The sequence below is a fragment of the Pteronotus mesoamericanus genome, unplaced genomic scaffold (assembly GCF_021234165.1).
Source record: "Pteronotus mesoamericanus isolate MK-2021 breed Mesoamerican mustached bat unplaced genomic scaffold, CSHL_Meso_final contig_65, whole genome shotgun sequence".
Taxonomy (NCBI): Eukaryota; Metazoa; Chordata; class Mammalia; order Chiroptera; family Mormoopidae; genus Pteronotus; species Pteronotus mesoamericanus.
Window position 1 is genome coordinate 8,381,634 of NW_026555228.1, and position 13,555 is coordinate 8,395,188.

The 13,555-nt window shown below is 36.0% G+C and overlaps 1 protein-coding gene across 1 annotated transcript in view; it reads right to left on the reverse strand.

Annotated features, from left to right (window-relative positions):
• Window positions 1-374: 374 nt before the first annotated feature.
• BEND2 (BEN domain containing 2) overlaps window positions 375-13,555 on the reverse strand; it is a 42,214-nt gene continuing 29,033 nt past the window's right edge. Inside the window, exons 11-15 of the mRNA XM_054581000.1 lie at window positions 11,961-12,176; window positions 10,772-10,893; window positions 8,863-9,076; window positions 5,359-5,562; window positions 375-571 (exon numbers count right to left, since the gene is read on the reverse strand). Of these exons, the coding sequence (XP_054436975.1) occupies window positions 375-571; window positions 5,359-5,562; window positions 8,863-9,076; window positions 10,772-10,893; window positions 11,961-12,176 (953 nt within the window). The remainder of the gene's footprint in view (window positions 572-5,358; window positions 5,563-8,862; window positions 9,077-10,771; window positions 10,894-11,960; window positions 12,177-13,555) is intronic.

Genomic DNA, 13,555 nt, shown 5'->3' on the forward strand with positions numbered 1-13,555 from the left:
CAAGTTCCTAAAGTCAGAATTATGGTTTGCCTATCCAACTATGGCTCTCTACCTCACTACCTGTATCTGCACTATTTTTATTCTACATTACAACAGCACTGAAAACAACCTCTAGAAATTTACCAACATTTTCTTAATCAGAGGTTCTTACTACAATCTTGCCCATCACTTTGCTCATGAGATGAAATACTACACATCTTCCTCATGCAATTCCCCTTCATATGTGGGCAGAAAAAGAACATCGTTTTTTTCTTCAGGTATGTAGAACTACATTGCTACTACAACAGGCTAATTTTGGAATTATAACTTGAGAAACTTACAGGATAATGCAAAAGTAAAAAAAAAAAATGTAGGATAGCTGACATTCAAGTACTCTAATCGCTATAGTCAGTATCACTTGACTCCGACTTTATTGAAGGGGTCATTGCTTCGGGTGGCAGTGATTCGCATGTCGAATTCCCATGTCCACATCTGAGACTATGGATATAGCAGTTGATAGATTGCATACATAACTTCCAGTCACGTCCATTTTCTGATAGATCACATTTTGGGAAGATGTCTTGGAGAAACTCTGGTGGTAAAGTCCCAAAACATAAATTACTAAGTAATCATTTAGAGAAATTAATTTATTCAACATTAGTTCTATTTCAATATCTGTAAAAGGGTCATTAAGGCTTTAATTAAAACACATAGACTATAACTATTATTAAATTAGCTTAACAAATCTTTTCATCTAAGAGGATAATAATATGAAATAGCACCATTCTTACATCACAGTAGAAAAACATCCCATGATCTTGCTATATAACCAGCATGAAAACCCTCTGCTGCCTTCGGTACCCAATGTAAACTTTTCTTATTCTTCAATTTATCAAACATGCCATGTTATTCATTATATCAAATGGAGACATGCCAAGGCTTTGCAACACACAAGAGGCTACAGTGCCTTTCATACTTTCATACTTTAGAGGCAAGAAGTTGTAACTGCTAAATTTGGTATTACTGCTTGGTTTATCACAGACAAAAAGAATGAGAGCCTTTAGATCTTGCAGGTAAGGAAAAACTTCCATAAGGGAAGGTGACGGAGCAACACAGCTCAAAGAGCACTCTTAGAGAAAGTGGAAGGACAGGCAAAGGGCAAGGTAGGGAAGAGAGGTGTTAACTAGCAAAGTAAAGCTGCCTCAGATACACTTTTTGATCACTACAGGCCAACATGAGTTGCTTTTCAATAGGACTTGCTTATTAATCTCATTTGTTTTTTCTATAGGATTAATAGGCTGGGAAATTAACAAAGTTAAAAAGCTTTCACATTCAAAGGACTAATTAATAGATAAGTGGTAGCCTAGAAGGCTTTTAGTGGTATGTCACTAGACTTGGCATCAGGCTTTAAAATCTTGTTGAACATTTTTACTAACAAAAAAGAAATTATAGACAGGAGGTTTGTCCAATGTCCATGAGAGCAAAGCGATGACAGAACATAGACTGGAAGACAAATACAGCACCTGTGAAGCTTTCAACAGGCTTCAATGAGGAGGCTGAACTGGTTGGTGTATCCCAAAATGTGTTTACTGAAAAACTAGTTATAAAAACAATTTCTTGGGGGTTGGTTCAACTGTGCAAATGATAAAAGCTGCACTTCAGAGTTAGTCCCCACTGAAAAGTCTGGGTTAACTTGAGTATACCTGAAGTTAGTCACTGAATCAGATCGTGAAAGATTAGAAAACTATATGAGGAATCACTGAAGGAAATGGAAATATTTAACTGTTAAAGTATAAGACTTAGTGGGGAAAAGTTGGGACTAACACTTATTCTCCAATCCTCATGCTTCCACATAGAGGGATAGCTACATTAGAAAGTTTGGAAGAACTAGGCATGTATGATCAAAAATAAAGCTAATATTTTTATCTCCACCTGACAGATCCTACTGGATCTCACTTGGTTCTGAACTTGAAAGTAGGGGTAGAGGCTGTATTTATTACTTCATGATGATCTAGCAGGAAGGAATAGCTATCTTTAAATACTTGAAGGCCTATCATGTGAAAAGTGATGGATCTACCCTAATTAGCTCTGGAAGGGATAAGTAGAACAAACATGTCTCAGTTCAAGGGAGATAAATTGTGAGCCACTTAGAGGAAGAACTTTCTCATCAATTAGAGACCATTGAAAATGGAGTGAGCTAGCCCTGGCTGTGTGGCTCAATTGTTCGGAGCATAATGCTGTACACCAAGGGTTACAGGTTTAATCCCTGGTCAGGGTGTATGCAGTAGGGAACCAATTGATGTTTTTTTCTCTTTCTCTTCTCCGCCCCCCTTTCCTCTCTCTCTCTAAAATCAATAAACATATTCTCAGGTGAGGGTTTTTAAAAAACACTCTAAAAAATGTAGTGGACTAAAAATAAAAATAATCAATAAATAAAATTTAGTGGACTGCCATCAGTCTAAGTGTTCAAGCCAAGGGGTGGTGACTACATGTCAAAGCTGAGATAGGAATTCCTGCTCTGGGTAAGAAGTTGTTTTAGAGTACCTGTAATGTACTTCCTATTGTTAAGATTTTACAGTTCTGCAATATGCAAAAATGGATGGGAGGGTATAAGAGTAAAGGTTGTTCACTGATTGCAAATCTGAAGCTTACTAACTTCCTCCATATAAATCATTCTTTAAAGAGCCCTTAATTGATAGTGAACTCTCACCAGAAAGCATCAAATAATACTTTCTAATATGAAATCAATACTTTTGGCTACTGACATTCTAACCTTTGGCTACTAATTTCCAGAAGTGGTCCCCTAAAATGATAAAATTTTAAGATAAGGAATTATATTAATAGAAAAAATAAACTAATTTATTCAATGGGACACCAACCAGCAGTTAAAATGCATGAAGTAGATCTCTAAAACAATGTCAAGTGAAAAAATTTGCTAAAGGATATGTACTGTACACCCTATTTATGTACATTAAAACAACTGAAGAACAATATCACCTATTATTCATGGGTCTATTAACATAGGTGGAAAAAGTATAGAGAGAAAAGAAATGATGGATGGAGCTGTAATGATATCAATAATGCCTTATTATTAAAAAATAAATAAAAAAACAAAACTTGGGAGCAGCCTTGGCTGGTGTGGCTCAGTGGATTGAGCATTGCGGTGTGAACCAAAAAGTTACCAGTTCAATTCCCAGTCAGGGCACATGCCTGTGTTGCAGGCCAGGTCCCCAGTTGGGGGTGTGTGAGAGGCAACCAATAGACGTTTCTCTTGCACATCTCTTGCACATCAATGTTTCTCTCCCTCATTCTCCCTCCTTTCCCCTCTCTCTAAAAAATAAAGAAAGGAAAGGATCAAGCCAAGGAACATATACAAAGGACCCATGGACAAGGATAATGGGGTGGGGATTTTCTTTGGGAGCAGGGGTTAGATGGGGCAGGGGAGAGCAACTGGGAGGAAAATGGGGACGACTGTAACTGAACAACAATAAAACAAAAGAAGTTAAAGCTACAAAAAAAAAACGAAGAAAGAACTTTTGTTGAGTCATGATAAAAGAAATGTGATTTACTAGCCAAAAAAGTCTTTAAAAATCTAGGAGCACGAAAGGCAAAATGTCTATTATCTGTACTGCGTAAATAGGCATTTATTATTTTACTACATTTTTTGTAATTTATTTTTTTAAATATTTTATTGTTATTTTGTTACAGTTGTCCCCATTTTTCCCCCTTTGCCCTCTTCTTCCAAGCCTACGCCCTGCTCCAACAGTCAATCTCCACCCTGTTGTCCGTGTCCACGGGTCATACATGTTCCTTGACTAGTCCCTTCCCCCTCTGTAAATTTCTGATAGATTATACTGAACAGACACCTCTAAAGAAATGTTAGAGGTCATAAAGCCTAGTCCTCCTATGAGTAGAGGAATCTCCTCTCATGTCTGTTCACTCAGCATTTGCTCTAACTCCTTTCATTCTCCAAATTCATTTTGTCCTTAAAAGTAAAATATGATTTTTTGTCACCTCTTCCTTGGACCTGGCTCTGCCCCCCAGGACAACAATGATTCTACTGTATTCTCTTTGCTGAAATAACTCACATGGCTGCCTTTCTTCAAAGAAGTAGAACTTTGAGTCTCATGGGAAATTTGTTAAAATATGCCCTACGTGGATAGTATGACAAACTATTGCTAAATATTTCTTACTGCAAAAGACATCTTGATTTGCAATGTAATTCAATTAAGAGATAAAATGAAATACATACAATAATATTTTAGTCTACTTTTAAAGAATTAATCTAGTCTAGATATTTAAAGAACTATAGAAGTCTTTTCTTATTCCTCACTTAAAATTATTTTTAATTAGAAAGACACTATTTCTCTTATAAACACTTTCATTTCCAAATTGGTTACAAACTCTGTGTTCTTTTTTTTTTTACTATAAAGTAAGAGGAATTGGGTTTTGGTTTTTTGTCCTGAGGGTTAGCTCAGTAATGTTCAAATTGCAAACTGTGACCAATTACTAGGTCATGAAATCAGTGATAGCAGCACTTTCAAAAAATGCAATAGAATAGAAAAAAACAGAATAGAATGTAACTCTTGTAGAAAGAGTAAGTATTGCTTTGTGAAATTTTTACTTCAGTTTTTTAAAAATCACACACAGTTACTAAATTACAACGTAAAATGTATTTCTTACAATGGGTTGCAGTAAAAATGAAGTTTGAAAACAGTCGGATTAGGTGCTTAGCAAAAGCTTAAGAAAGGTGCTATAAGCCAGGTCTCTTTAGCTTAGACTGAAACACGAGTTTTGTTCAAATTTGTTGGATGTGAAATGTGTGATATGAAGGTGGGAATCACCTGAGATCAGGCTGAGGCTTAGAACTATGTCTGCTGGGTATTCATAAATAAGAAATACTCTGCTTCCTGCTTTGTCCAAATGTAAGACTTTAAAGAACTGTTTTTGAAAGCTTTATTTCTTCATCCATTTATGTCACAGATCAAGACTATGCCATGCTCATGTGCACAAGAAAAACACTAGCAAATTAGCCTGCTGCGCTATTGTTGACACTTCTGCAAATTGACAAAGCCCAGCAGCTTCAACTTTGATCCTCAGTAAATGAAGGTGTTTGAGTTTCCAAACTCCTGGCAGTCCATACTAGGGAGCCACAATCAATAATGCCTTCTTGTTCTAATAATGCCATTCAAAACAGAGTGATTAGCCCTGAGCACCCAAATGCAAAAAGAAACACAATTCATAAACCTCCCTATTGTGCCCTAATGAGGGATATATAAGAGCTCCCTCTCCTCAGGATACATAAACTGAATGGATTTGTCTTTTTGCCCTTCTCTACCACAACTGGCATTTAGTTATTCTCACATAGTATGTACAAACCTCGGAGAGCATTGATCTTATTGTAGTTAAGGGCACATATGCTATGCCACAGATTGCCATAGACATTACTTTTGAGCAGGACTTCTTCTGGAAACAGGTGGCTAATAAGGTATCTGGCTGACATCTCTGGGGAAGCCTTCTTTTTGGCTATGTTAAGTACTAAATGTGATAACTTTATGTTTCTATTTGGATTTCCAATATAACCTAGAAACAAAAGAGAAAGATGTCAGTTTTTGTGGCAGATGTTAGGCTCATGTTTTTAAACAGGCTATAACATAAAGGTGGATTTTTCTGAATTTTTAAGTTCAAGAATTTGAGAGATTAAAAAATTAAGCTTTTGAGTTTTTAGTGTATCATGAAACAGCATGAGAAATGAGATAGGAATCACTGTTGGTGTGATTACATGTGCTCTGTTTAAGAGGACAAGTCAGTGTGTTCTGCTACCCTTTAGATCAGTTTTATATTCCATTTAATAACAAATTCTAAGTCATTTTAATGCATTGTTTTCTTACTTATAAAAAAGGCCTTTTCAAAAATAAGCACCACAATTCTTACTGAAATATTTATAAATTTTAAAATGTAGGTTTTCTATTTGGTATTAAACTCATTTAAAAATCAATAAACTCACCTTAGATATCATATTTTAGATAATTTATTTGAAATGAAAAATAAATTTTCAGCCTGTTTTCATTTCTTGACTTTATAATAATCATTACCATCTCTCTTCAATCCATAGTGATACAACTTAACCATACTTGAAAAATACTATATGTTACATATAATAAAAATTATTTGTTAAAGAAAATATATTAAAGACATATAATATGATTCTTCTAAGTCAAGAAGCATAATTTTCATCTTGGACCACCCATCATTTAAAGGTGGTAGTATAAATTGTTGAATCTTCCAGACCCAATAGTTACCGAGAGATGAAATTACTTAAAAATTTACTCAGTGAGTCCAAAGATAAAACTCTGGAAAATTAACTTGGCAATATTAATGAGGGGTCAGAAAAGAGTTAATATTCTTTAACCTGGTAATTCAAATTCTGAGAACCTCACTTATGAAAATAACCCAAAATGTGTAAAAAGTTTACACAAATGAAATTGAGTTTTTTTGGCAGCATGATCTGCATGATTGATAATCCCATTAAAAAAATGCAACAACAAAAAGAGGGAGGTAGTTAAATAAATTAAGGTACACTTACTCTAATGTTATATACCTGTGGAATGTTACATACTGGTTAAAAGATTGGAGATTTTTAAGGAAAAAACATACATGTCATGTTTTAAAAGAAGAATAATTATATGGAGACCATAATGTTTTAAAAAGTTTGTAAGAAAAAAATAGAATAAAATTAAAATGTCCACTATAGTTTTTTAAAGTATCTTGATCTTCCCTCCTAAATTTTTTTTTTTTTGCATAAAATGGTATAATAGAGTACATAGAAACTGGGGCAGCTGCCTGTCTCACAATGCATTTAGTTGCCCTGTCCCCTGGTTCTAGCTGAGTCAGGGTTAGAGACCTGTGGCATAACTTCCCTAAATCAGGGTGTTTTTTTTCCCCCCTGGGAATCTTAACACTGACAAAAGAAACATAGAACCTAGATATCATGGAAGCTATAGACATGGAGCCCCATTCTGGCTCCTGCATGTGGCTCATTTTATTCTTTGCTTCTTTAAATCTAGGAGCTATTTGTCCAGTAATTTTTGTTGTGGTGCTTTAATTTGGCCAAAGTCTGTTTCTACCATGTACAACCTTAACAAATACAGTAGTTATATTACTTTGATAATGGAAAAATATACTATAAAAATGTATCATTTCAAAAAGTGTTGGTGAAGACATGGAGAAAGGGAACCCTTGGGTATTGTTGGTAGGAATGCAGACTGGTGCAGCCACTGTGGAAAACAGTATGGAGTTTCCTCAAAAAATTAAAAATGGATCTGCCTTTTGATCCAGTGATTCCACTGCTGGGAATATACCCAAAGAAACCCAAAACACTGATTAGAAAGAATATATGCACCCCATGTTTATTGCAGTGTTACAATAACCAAGATTTAGAAGGAGCCCAAGTGCCCTTCAATGGATGAGTGGATAAAACAGCTGTGGTACGCTTACACAATGGAGTACTACTCGGCCTTAAAAAAGAAGGAAATCTTACCCTTTGCAACAGCATGGAGGGACCTGGAGAGCATTATGCTATGTGAAATAAGCCAGTCAGAGAAAAACAAATACTATATGACTTCATTCATATTTTGAATCTAATGAACAAAATAAACAACTAAAACAGAAACAGACTCATACATAGAGAACAGACTGACAGCTGTCAGAGGGGAGGGAACTTGCTGGGCTGGGTGAAAAAGGTGAAGGGATTAAGAAAAAACAAACTCACAGACACAAAGAACAGTATAGTGATTATCAGAGGGAAAGGTGGGTGGGGAAGTGGAAGAGGGTATAGACAAGATAAATGGTGATGGAAAGAGATTTGATTTGGGATGGTGAATGAACACGTAATACAATATACAGATGATGTATTATAGAATTGCACACCTGAAACCTCCACAATTTTATTAACCAATGTCACCAATAAATTCAATTAAAAAGAAGAAGAAATAAAGTCAGAGAAAAATAATTTTATATGAATAGTTTCACAGGTAATGTTCTACTTAGTGTTAACATAGGGGACAGGGGAAAGACAGAAGATAGTTTTGCTACCTCAGGTATTCCTAAGCCCCAGAGTTCTGGGGAGGGGTCATTGGGAAGCATGAGTCACCTAGAGAACCCACTGCCACTTGACACTAATGAAGCAGGGTGCATCTCCAACACACAGCTAGCATGTGGGTACAATGTTCTGAGGAATGGGATTCATTAATTCATGCAAAAACTCTTTATAGAACACCACAACGGGCTCAGCACACAGAGCAAGACCCCTGAATTGCTTTTGTCTCAGCCAGCTGTAGCTCCTTCGTCTTTACCTGCAGAGCAGGGTGCCTAACCTGAGAGTTCACGTGGGTCAAAGGAGCTGGCTGAGAACTGCTGTCCAAAAGAAAAATAACAGATTTCGCTTAATGTTAAAACTATCACTGAAAGGAAAAGAAATCAACAGAGACAAGAGAGAAGGGGGGGGTAGGGAAAGGGAAGGGAAGGGGAAAGTCAAGGAACATATAGCAAGGACTGATGGACAAAACCAAAGGGGAAGAGCTGAGGGAGGGAAGGTGAGAGGGGGCAAGGGAAAGCGGGGGGAGGCAGAGACAAATGTATTTAAAAAGTAAATAAAAAAAACATTTAAAAAAACAATAAAAATAAAAAAAATAATTTAAAAAAACCTATCAGTCTCAGAACTGGGTATCTATATTTCAATAACTCATTAATAAAAGAGATTAGGTTGTTTAGATTTCTTATTATGAAAAATTTCAAACATACATAAAGTAGAAAAACAGTAAAATAAGCCCCATAAAAGAATCAGCCAGATTCAATATCAGGAGAACATATTTTAAAACTCACTCAGTGCTCCACAAGGTACAGGTGAATCACTAGTGGAAGATTCTTCAACTCCTTCAGGGACAGCACTGCTGTTTGGCTGATAATTCCCGCTTGCTCTTGCTTCTGAGAGATCTGCTTGCTGCAATAGCTGGGAACTGCCTTCACCACCATCGCCATCCCTATTATCATTCGAATATGCAGATGCTGGTATACTGGAGTTGGTGGTGACAGTTTCCTGGTGAAACACAAAATTGTATCTATAAACAAAGTCCCATAGTGAGAAAGTACGGACATGTTCCATCATCTACCCAGGCCCCCCAGGCTACAGGGGGAGCAACTGTCTAATCAGATGAACTGAAGCCCGAAGACACTGCGTGCTATGATCAAAGAGGTAAAGGTGTGGATTATTCCTCAAGCTGCCACGACTGTTGCTTCTTGGGGACTTGGTAGCTCTAGCTAATGAACTGAATGATAATTGTTGGCAGAAAATAAACATTTCATGAATAAATGAGTTTCTGGAAGATCACAACTTTTGTTTGTTTTTAAATGTTTTTTTGTTTCTCTTTCCCCAATGGCTTTCAAATTTGGCTATACATATGAACATTTTAATTACCTTAGGGATCTTAAAAAATTAAAAAGCTCTGCTGAGGTTCACTTTCAGCAAATCCAATCAGAACCGCTAGTGCACGGAGTGAGGGAGCTCAGGGGTTAATATCTTTTTTAAAAAGTGTCTCATGTGATTCTAGTATGTACCCAGGGTTGACAACCACTACTGTAGGTCAGGGCTTCTCAAATTCTAATGTGCACACAAATCACCTGGGGATATTGCTAAAATGCAAATTCTGCATCAGTGAGTCTGGTGTAGAACTCAAAGCTGAATTTCTCACAAGCTTTCCAGTGTTGCTCCTGCTGGTCCATGGACCCACTTTGAGTGGCAAGGACCTATCCTACTCCTAAGCAAGTACACAGCAGGCTCTTGGCAGATGCTGCTTCTCTTCTGATGTCTAAGCAAATGTGCAAATTACCACTTTCCAGGCAGTATCTTAATTTTACATTCAAATGTTTAGGGTGCAATTTTTGTAGGCTATAAAAGGGAATGTGAAAAATAAGCAAATTTGGTTTCAGACAGATGGTGCTTGAGCTATCACTGAATTCAAGTCATTCACCAGAAAAACATAAGCTCAGCTACAAATATTCTTGGCAAATAGTTTCCATAAAGTTACTCTAGAGATACAGGAGTGACCAGACATGGTTAAGAATAAAATGGGGTTTTTAGAGAAGTGAGTGGAAATTAGGAATTATTGTTAAGTTTGTCAGGAGAAGGCAATAGATATTGATACTCTTCCCTACTGGCCCATTTGTGTTAAAAAGTCTCTAATAGATTTTGAATATAGAATGGATGAGAGGGAAGCCAGGCTCTCATTTACCACGTAACTATACAGGATATAAAATATCTGTGACAGCTTAATCTCGTGATATGCACTATTCTTACTAGGTTCTACCATCACTGAAGATGAAGAAGTAATAGTGCTTTCCTTTTCTCCTGCACCATCCTTAACTATTGTTAGCACAGCTAAGCAGCACCACGCTCTGCTCTTTCATGTGTTACTCAGTGGGATACTGAAAAAGATTTGTCAAACATCTCTGTAGCTGAAACTTGTTTTCTAGTATAGCCTTTGGGTTCAAACATACTAATTATAACACTATATCTGATATATTTTTATCTTTGGGAGATTTTTATGGAGCATAAACAGAAAAGAGTGAAATAACAAGTAGTATGCTTTTGAGAGAACATATCTTGCCCCTAAATTAAATAAACAAGATTTTGACCACATGCCTGAAGATCCTGTGTATTGTGCTTTTGGTTCTGGAGTTGTATACAGTATGTATTTGTACAGCAGTGACCATATTTAGATGAAAAATAACTTACTCGTGTTTCTCTGACTGTAGAACATAAATAGCGGATCAGAGCACTGATATAGCTAAGACAGGCTCTCCACTCTCTTCCACCTTCACGCAAATCATGGTTGGGAAAAACTGTTGCCAGATACTCTGCAAATAGCAGAAAGCAAAAAAGTTAACAAAGAAATTGACAAGAAAATTTTTATTCAGTATTTTCACTGAAATTTTCTATTTTTAATTGTCATTCTTTTTTATAACTCTGACAGTTTACAAATTCTACCCAAAGAGGATGCGTTGTTGAATATCTCATTTCTTCTAATGTGAGATTCCCAAAAACACTAACCAAGGGAGCCAGTAATGAGATTTTGGTACTTAAAAAGTGTGTAAAAAAAGTCAACTATTTCAGGGTGCTAATGTCATTTAATGACCCTATGGATAAGTTCAAACTAAAGATAAAAGGAAACTTGTAAAGAGGAAATAATATTATTGCAAAATATTATTAAACCATGGTTTATTTGTGCACATTACATGTCTGACTTCCCCATAAGTTATTCCCTTTGCCTAGAATATCCTTCCTATTTTCTTTACTTAAGTAAGGAATCCTTCCAAATCCAGCTCAAATGTCTTGTCCTTAGTAAGCCATCCCTAATGCCCTCAAAGTAGTAGCTGTACTCTCGGAGCATTCACAGCATTACCACATTGGATTGGAATTGATTGTTCCCCTCAACTTATCCCTTTGTAAACTGTGAACTCCTTGCAGGCAGAAATACTTATCTTTATATACTCAGTGTCTATGAGTTCTAGGACCTCCATACACATTTCTGGAAAGCAGGAGGCTAAAGTAGATTAATCACGAAATTCTACTTCTGTGTTGCCAGTTTCTAGCACTGAAATTTGTTTTATTTTCCCACATTTATTTTTTGGCTTTTTCTTTGTTTTTTAGTATCAATTTTCAGCACTGAAGAACTGGCTAAGTACTAACCATAGTAACTATAATCAATAAAGCCTGTCTTATTCCACCAGTCTATGGACAAGTTTTATTCTTTAGAAGTCGTACCCATTACATACTATTAAATTGTATAATATGGCTCAGACAGGTGAAAAAATGGACAGTTCTAAGATTTACCAATACTTCATCATTACTTCTTCAACTACTAATAACGTGCATCAAATGACCAAATTATGATAAAACAAGATTCCATAATGCCTTTACATACCTCTTATTGCAGCCAACTTGTTTGGATCTAGGGGTTGGCGGTTTCTAAGATTTGATAGGTATGGATTGGTACCTACTGAGCTGCAAACCAGGACTTCCTTGGAGAACAAAATGCGAGCCAAGTAGCGGGCCGCATGCTTCGGTTCACGCTTCTTTTGAGCGTTCATCAAATGCATCTTAAGAATTGTGATGTTTCTTTCTGGATTACCAAGATACCCTTTAAAAATATAGGAAACAAGTAAAATCCTTGTGTTTTCAGGCAAGGCTACCATGAAAGTGCCCAAGAAAACTAACCTAATTGATTTCTAATTCACAAATTTCTACTTGAGTGAATTTTTTTTCCTATACTTATCTATTCTTTTCCTTAAAGGAGTTATTTGATGTCATCTGTATAATTGTTAGCATTTTTCATCTTTTAAAATAAAGTCTTCAGTTTGTTCATTGTCTTGAATAAATTTAGTTCTTAGGCCACAGGTACATATGTAAACATTTTGCTCTGAGATTTCATTGCTCCCTTTGATATTGTTAAAGAAGACTCAGAGCTATATTACTGGGTAAGTATATGTTTCCTGAATATAATTTGGAAAGTATGGGTGACTATAATTAAGAAAATTTAAAAATAGCATATCTACTATATAACGGGCACTCTGCTGGATATTTTACATCTATAAGCTCAGTTTATCATCCTAACAAACTTAATCCCACTTAGAAGATGAGGAAATTAAGGCCTAGAGAAAATAAGTTATTTGAACAAGATCACACTGCTGGTTATAGAGCCAGTTTTGTTTTTGTTTGTTTTTTTATCGTCACCCAAGGACATGCTTATTGACCCTACAGAGAGGGGAAAGAAAGGACAGAAAGAGGTAGAAAAACATTGACGTGAAAAAGAAACATTGATCGGTTGCCTCTCTACATGCCCGGACCAGGCACTGAACCTACAACCTAGGCATGTGCCCTGAAGGGGAACTGAACCTGCGAGTTTTTGGTTTATAGGTCAATGCTCCAACCAAATGAGCCACACCGCCAGGGCTATAGAGCCAGTTTTAATATCTAAATCTCTCTGTCTATAAGACAGGTACTCTGAACCATTCATCTTCTGCTAATGTCTTCTATTATTTTTTTCTATTTCTTTTTTTCTAAACACAGAATTGAAATCATACATTATATATAGTTTGAATCCTGATTTTTCTGTTAATATTATATTTTGAGCATTTTTCTCATTTTCTTTTGTCTTTCCAACTCTGCATCCCTGTCATCATGATTTTCCTGTTGGGTGACATTTGTGTTGCACTTATACTCTGAGAATTGTGTTAGGAGCTTTAAATGAAGTATCCTATTTGATTCTCACAATTCTATGAAGTAGGTACTATGGTTTCTGTCACTTTACAGATAAAGAAACTAATATTTAGGTTAGAGAAGTGGCTGAAGGTGACAGGGTTGGGATTGGAACCTAGGCATTCTGACAGGAGCCCATGTTTTACTGCTTCACATACCATGAATATACCAGCAGTTACTTAACCAATTCTTTATGGTTGCTTATTTTTCTGTTTCCAATTATTCATGATTCTATAAAGAAGTTTTTGTACTAAAATTTTA